We start from the raw sequence: 6,681 nt of genomic DNA on the forward strand, positions 1-6,681 counted from the left end.
CATTCTCAGTAGATTCTCCATGTGGATTACTAACATGAGTCTCCGTCCCCTGCTGTCAATCACAAGTCATAAGGGGAGTGGCCTCATTGTCCAACCTTGGTGAATTCTCTATGTGGATTACTAACCCGAGTCTCCGCCCCCTGCTGTCAATCACAAGTCATAAGGGGAGTGGCCTCATTGTCCAGCCTCAGTAGATTCTCCATGTGGATTACTAACATGAGTCTCCGCCCCCTGCTGTCAATCAAAAGTCATAAGGGGAGTGGCCTCATTGTCCAACCTCGGTGGATTCTCTATGTGGATTACAAAAACGAGTCTCCGCCCCCTGCTGTCAATTACAAGTCATAAGGGGAGTGGCCTCATTGTCCAAACTTGATGGTTTCTCCATGTGGATTACTAACATGAGTCTCCGCCCCCTGCTGTCAATCACAAGTCATAAGGGGAGTGGCCTCATTGTCCAACCTTGGTGGTTTCTCCATGTGGATTACTAACATGAGTCTCCGCCCCCTGCTGTCAATCACAAGTCATAAGGGGAGTGGCCTCATAATTCCTGCTGAGTGGAGTCTCCACCCCTTTTCTGTCAATCACACTTTAATTGTATTCTTAGGCTTCAGGGACTTGTGGTCACTCAGAAGCTAATGAGCACCTCAGCTCCCACATTGGTGCTCCACTGTGCTTGTGTCATCCAAGGCGCTATATAGAACTCATCACCAGGCTGTGGCTGCAAGTGGCCCTCTGTCTCTCCATGGGAATCTGAGAAAAGAGAAGGAACTGAAGGGAGGAAATGACGAGCTCACAAATATTTACACAGGTGCAAATGCCAGCCCTCGAGTCCAGGATGGAAATCCAAACATTTGCATTTGTTTATGTGAAGGTGCAGCTCGGCTGAAACGATACGAACAAACATGGAGGCATCTTGGATGGGCCCACCGGCCCCTGGGGTCACAGCCCCAAGACCACACAGAGGCAGAGATGGCACTTGGAGCGGGGTTTAACCTGGGCAGAGCTCTGAGGACAAACTGCTACCTAGTCAGGAGGTGGCACCGTGCCACAGAGAAATGACCTCAATAAAGAGATGTTCACAGTGAAAGATGAATTATGTAGTTGAAATGCTTCAGAGAGGCGCAATATAAAGAGCGATCTTCTGGTCTTGTGCAGCATGTGGAGACTGAAACCCAGACTGGCAAAGTTCAGACACTTTTAGGGAGAAGGCGCTATATAAAGAGTGAGAAGGTATTCATGAATGGTGTCATCATGAAAGGCACTATATAAAGATTCAATATACAGTTATGTTAAAGTCCCCACTGAAGGGCACTACATAAAGAGTCTGTTCATGTATAGCGCCTTATAGGTTGGTGTTCCCCCTGAAAGGCACTATATAAAGACAAATACACAGTTGTTGTACTTTCAGGTTGATGTTGATCATGAATTGCGCTATATAAGGATGGAGACATTATTCATGTAAGCCCCCTCGGGCTGGTGGTCACCCTGAAATGTCATTAAATATTTTTAGGTGGCCGTCCACCCTGCCAGGCGCTATACCTGGACGGTGTTCCCCCCTAAAGACCCTTTGCACTGCTCCGACACTTTCTGGTTGATGTTTATCCTGAAAGGTGCTTGCTCTACAAGCAGTGGGCAGTTCGCCTTGAAAGGCACCTTATGAAGTTCATTACACAATACCAGACCACCCAAGCCCCACTTCAGGGGGTCATTTAGCCGTGCTAAGCCCCACCCCCATTTGCACTGTTTGGTGTTATACCTCAACACCCTTAGTATTTCAGATGCCCCCCAGATGCTGCGTCTGTGTTCACCCTGAAAGGTGCTATATAAATATGAAACAGGCAGTGGGGCTCTAAGAAGATGATCACACAATACTTTAAAGTTGATGTTCACCCACAGGTGTCCAGGGCCTTGTAAAGGCGCTATATGCAAATGAATAAGGAGCTGAAATGCTCTCAGGTTGACATTTATCATGAAAGGCGCTATATAAGGAGGGGCAGTTATTTGAGTTATTTGTTTCTTCCTCCACTGGGTGGTCAAGCGAGAACGACGCCCATTGAGGTCATCTGTGTGGGAGGCCGAAGCTGAGCTGCAGACCTCGAGGCTGTGGCAGCAGATGGCAGAAGACATTCTTCATGTGGGTATATAGCGCCTTGACGTGATGATCTCTGTGACATGTTGAGCTGGAATCACTAAACTACATTCAGGTGAGACTTTCATGAAAGGCGCTTTATAAAATGTGTGTGTGTGTGTTTGCCTTTATGAAAAGATGCTATTTGAAAATTCACAGTACAATTTACAGTAAACACCTTTAGGCTAGTGTACACCCTGAAAGGCGCTATATAATGACCACATGACTGTACACACATTGAAACCCAGCAACATATTCACCATGAAAAATACAGAATTATGGAGTGCTATGAAAGAAACTAGACACAAATCAGTGATAGCTGGCATATGCAAACTGCTTTAGTCTGGCATTCCACATGAAAGGCGCTATAAAAAGCTGAGCTTATTGGTTACATACTGCATATACAGTACCTCACCATAAACATAATCTTGAATGTCCAATACATTGGAGTAATCCATGAAAGGCACTATATGAGATGCACCGCTCTCAATTTATTATCAGCCATTCCTCAGGTAAAGGCACTATATGGTAATTCTTCAATTGGCCTTGTGCCTTTCAAAAAAGATGCCACATAAAGACACCCGATGTCAACTTAAAAGTGGCTTAAAAGACCAAAAATCACAGTGAGAGAAGAAACGACTCCAGACAAGCTTGAACCTTGGACTTTCATTTATTTGGGGCCATGCATCGTGTGTACTGTCACAAAATAGTCCACCGCACTCGGTAAGTCAGGTCACATTGCCATGTCTGAGCTGGACAGCAAATCTGAGAGAAATACAAGACTCGAGGTGGCACGGTGGCACAGTAGTTAGGACTGCCATCTCTTTGGAGTCCTGGGTTCAAATCCTGTAGCGTTTGCACCTTCACTCCATGTCTGCGTTTAGCTCTGTTCATGCAGGCTTTGCCAGGTGATTTCCAAACGGACCTGGCATGGAATGGCACCATGTAGGGTTGGCTTCTCCTTTGCAGGCACTGCTTGCCAGTATTGCAACTGGTGCCCTGTGAGTTTGAACTGGGAAGTGAGTGAGATAATGGATGGAAGGATATGTGAAACCAGCAGAACTGTCACTAGACGATGATAAGAAATCTGCCTTTAAAATATAGCGCCCTTCTATCTATCTATCTATCTATCTATCTATCTATCTATCTATCTATCTATCTATCTATCTATCTATCTATCTATCTATCTATCTATCTATCTATCTATCTATCTATATTAAAGCTGACGTTTTCACACAAACCAGTAAGCTCAATTTGGCCACCATTCTCCTTCAATTTCACTCTTGCTTTGCTCCCAGTTTAACCCCGAAGTCCATCACCGGACCCCCTTAAGCCCCCATTAGGCCCTTTTGTAAAATTACGTTTGTTTACTTCATTGGTGTGTGAGATGCAATATGAAATGTAAAGCACGTTTTGAATGTCTTTAATGTGAAAGGCGCTATACTGTATAAAATCAAGATTAACAGCTGAATTGCTCCCTGACTGACACGCTTTGTTAGGCACGTTTGGTGTTGAGTGGGCAGTGCCCAGATGCCTTGTTCCTGGGGTGCTGTCACATATAATGGCCTACACAATCCCTGGCAGTGTATAATGCGGCTCATACCTTCTTGACTGGCAGGTGGTGCCCACTCATTGTAATGAAGAGGGTCTTCAGCCATTGTCAGTGAGGTGCCCAGTCTGCCCAGTTCAGAGCCTCCTCTCTTTCTCTCATCTTACAAACTCCACTCCAGCTGTGCCAGCTCCCCATTTTGTGAGGTCACCTTGCCTTCCTACTCTCTGCCCATATTGGCACGGTTACTCCAGGAGGTGCCCACTTTATTCCATCTGTTGAGTGCCACTATAAGTTCATTTTTTTCTACCGGGTCCAGCGAATCAGATAAATTGGGAAGAAGATGGCAGAGAAGAGGGTGACTATAGTGACAAAGACCAGCGAGGTCAGACACCAGAAGCTGCGGCACATTTCGCGGCACTGGTGACGTATCCTGCCACCCCGGACAGTGATGAGGTCAGCGGGCTGAGACATGCTGGTGGTTGGGTGTATCAGCTGAATGCGGACCACCACATCCTGGGTGCCATTCTCTGCCATCGGTTGCCTGTTGTACGGTGGCTGCAGCCTCCAGTGGCACAGCTCGGAGCCTTCCATCCAGACCCTGCAGATGTGGCTCCGCTGATGGGCAGGCAGCTGAGAGATCACGTTGGTATCCATTGGGAGAGCTGGTGCCCCGCCAGGGGGTATGGTAACAGGTGCCCTGCACAGGGGGCAGGGCAAAAGCTGCATGGGCTTCATGAAGAGGCACAGCTGTGCCAGGCACTCGAGGCAGAAGGTGTGGGCGCATGGCAGCAGCTTCAGAGGTACCTTGAAAGCGTTGTCATAGGGCGAGAGGCAGACGGAGCACTCGGGAATGGGCGGCCGGTGATCTGCCATCTGGGGTGGCACTCAGTTGCACTCCACACACAACGGCAGTGCCCAAGGGCAGCCACAGCAAGGCACTATAGTAGTCTGTGATGTTCGACTGGGCAAAATTAAAAACAGTCAGCCGACAGTGAAAGGCACTATATAAGCCTGTGCTACCATCACAATCATTTCCTCTTCATAAAGTTTGCCACCAGCTCCATGGGTGTCGGTGGGTGAGATGCAGTCAGTCCAGTTAGAACTTGAAAGGCGCTATAATAGTTTGTACTCCTGCTGTGAACTCCGCACAATTAAAACACAGGCAGCCAACAGAGTAAAGGCGCTATATAAGCCGGTGTCACCTTCAGATCATCTTCTTGTCATAAAATCTACTGCCAGCTCCATGGGAATCCCTTGGTGAGATGCAGAAAGTCCATTGAGAAGTTGAAAGGCGCTATAGCAGTTTGTACTTATAGCTTAATGTCTATTGTAAGTGCCCATCACTCGTGGCATTTGCCAGGTTCAGCAGGATCACATGGTGGGCCCATGGATTATGAAAGTAGCCATATACCCCCCGCACTGACGCTGCTTCTGTTTCTTCACCATGCCAATAGTTGAGGCGCAGTGACCATCGCTCTACTGGCATGAAGGGTCTCATGCAATCCCTGAAAGGCGCAATACAGCTCCAATCCACAATGCACCACACTCTTCTTCAGTATTGTAAAGTTTACCTGTGCCAACTTGCTGTGGTCTTGGCTCACCGTTGTGGAGCTGGTCCAGGCCTGGGGGTCCCAGACGCTCACTTTTAGGGTCTGTTAACCGAACTCTCCTTCCAGATGAAGCATGATTCCTACGAGGCTGCTAGGTGGCATGATACCAGTTTAAACGGGCAGTGTTTTACAGCGCAGACAAGTTGAGAACTGCACCAGCGGCATGCAAGCACGGAGTTGTGCCTCCGTGGGCTCCCACCCCCTTCCTCTTATTGTCTTTCTTCACACTTGAGCTGGGTGACCGCTGTGTGCCTGGAAACCGTCACCAAACACACGCCCGCTGGTCACCGCCGCCGCGTTAACTCTTTCACACCCGGTAGCTGCCGTCCAGCCTCTGAACTGTGGCCAAGTGTGACAATTCTAGACTGAATGGTAACCTGGGGGCATGAAAGGGCAGCAGGGAGGGTTCACAGGGAGATACAGGAGGGAGGGATGAGCATATGGAGTAAGGCAGACCAGGAGGCTGAGACACCTCTGGAGCTGGGGGACTGCATGAAATATTAGGGGCCACAGTGGTCTCTGGTGGCCACACCTAGAATTAAAAATTGCTGGGTACCCCTTATATTATAATAATAATAATAATACTTTACATTTATGTGGCACTTTCTCACTACTCAAAGCACTACCATGCAGTGAGGCCTACTAGTCCTGGGCCTCTAACTCCAGTCCCTCAGACTTAACGCAGAGACCCTCAGGTGCCATCTAGAGGGTCACTTCTTTAGTTAGGGTGTCACATATAGTCCTGGGGGCCACAGCACCCTCCTCTTGCCACATCTGTATTTAAAATACCAGGCATCCTTAACTGGTCCTGGGATTCCTATTCCAGTCTGTCAGTCCTAATCTGGAGATCATTTGATGCCATCTAAGGGGCTAACTGAGGGAGGGGGCAGTTTTTCAGATGTGGGGGGCACATAAAGTCTTGCAAGTCACAGCACCATCTGGAGGCATCATCTGCTTACTCTTCCTGGGCTTCTTCAGCCAAGTCTTAATGTGGAGACTCTCTGCTGCCATTTAGGGGCTTACTGGGGGTCACTTTATCAGTTGGGGGCCACAGTGCCCTCTTGTGGCAGCAGCTACAGTATATTTAAAATGCTAGTCCTGGGCTGCTTCCTCCAGTCTCTCAATCTGAACTCGAAGTCTCTCTGGCGCCGTCTAGGGGCTGTGGAGGAGCAGGATGGGTGACATGAAAGGCCTACAAGGTGTACCCCACAGGCTGGTGGTCTACACATTAGCTATTATTGCAAAGGTCAGGATTGCTCTTCGTCCTTTGTCCCTTCTTGTGTGTGCTCCACCCTGGCACACTTTTACCAGCTGGGTACCCAGGACTCCATATTATTGTTTCCACTCTCTTATTGGATACAGACATTTTGCAAACATCTTTTTCTAGATCA

At 48.2% G+C, this 6,681-nt stretch overlaps 1 protein-coding gene across 1 annotated transcript; it reads right to left on the minus strand.

The window, feature by feature from the left end:
* Window positions 1-3,627: 3,627 nt before the first annotated feature.
* On the minus strand, window positions 3,628-4,567 carry LOC127529242 (RING finger protein 223-like). The gene has a single exon (XM_051932328.1). The coding sequence runs from the start codon at window positions 4,551-4,553 to the stop codon at window positions 3,984-3,986; it is 570 nt and encodes a 189-aa protein (XP_051788288.1). The 5' UTR covers window positions 4,554-4,567; the 3' UTR covers window positions 3,628-3,983.
* Between the last annotated feature and the right edge of the window lie 2,114 nt (window positions 4,568-6,681).

The sequence above is a fragment of the Erpetoichthys calabaricus genome, chromosome 9 (genome assembly GCF_900747795.2).
Source record: "Erpetoichthys calabaricus chromosome 9, fErpCal1.3, whole genome shotgun sequence".
In the NCBI taxonomy this organism is placed as follows: Eukaryota; Metazoa; Chordata; class Cladistia; order Polypteriformes; family Polypteridae; genus Erpetoichthys; species Erpetoichthys calabaricus.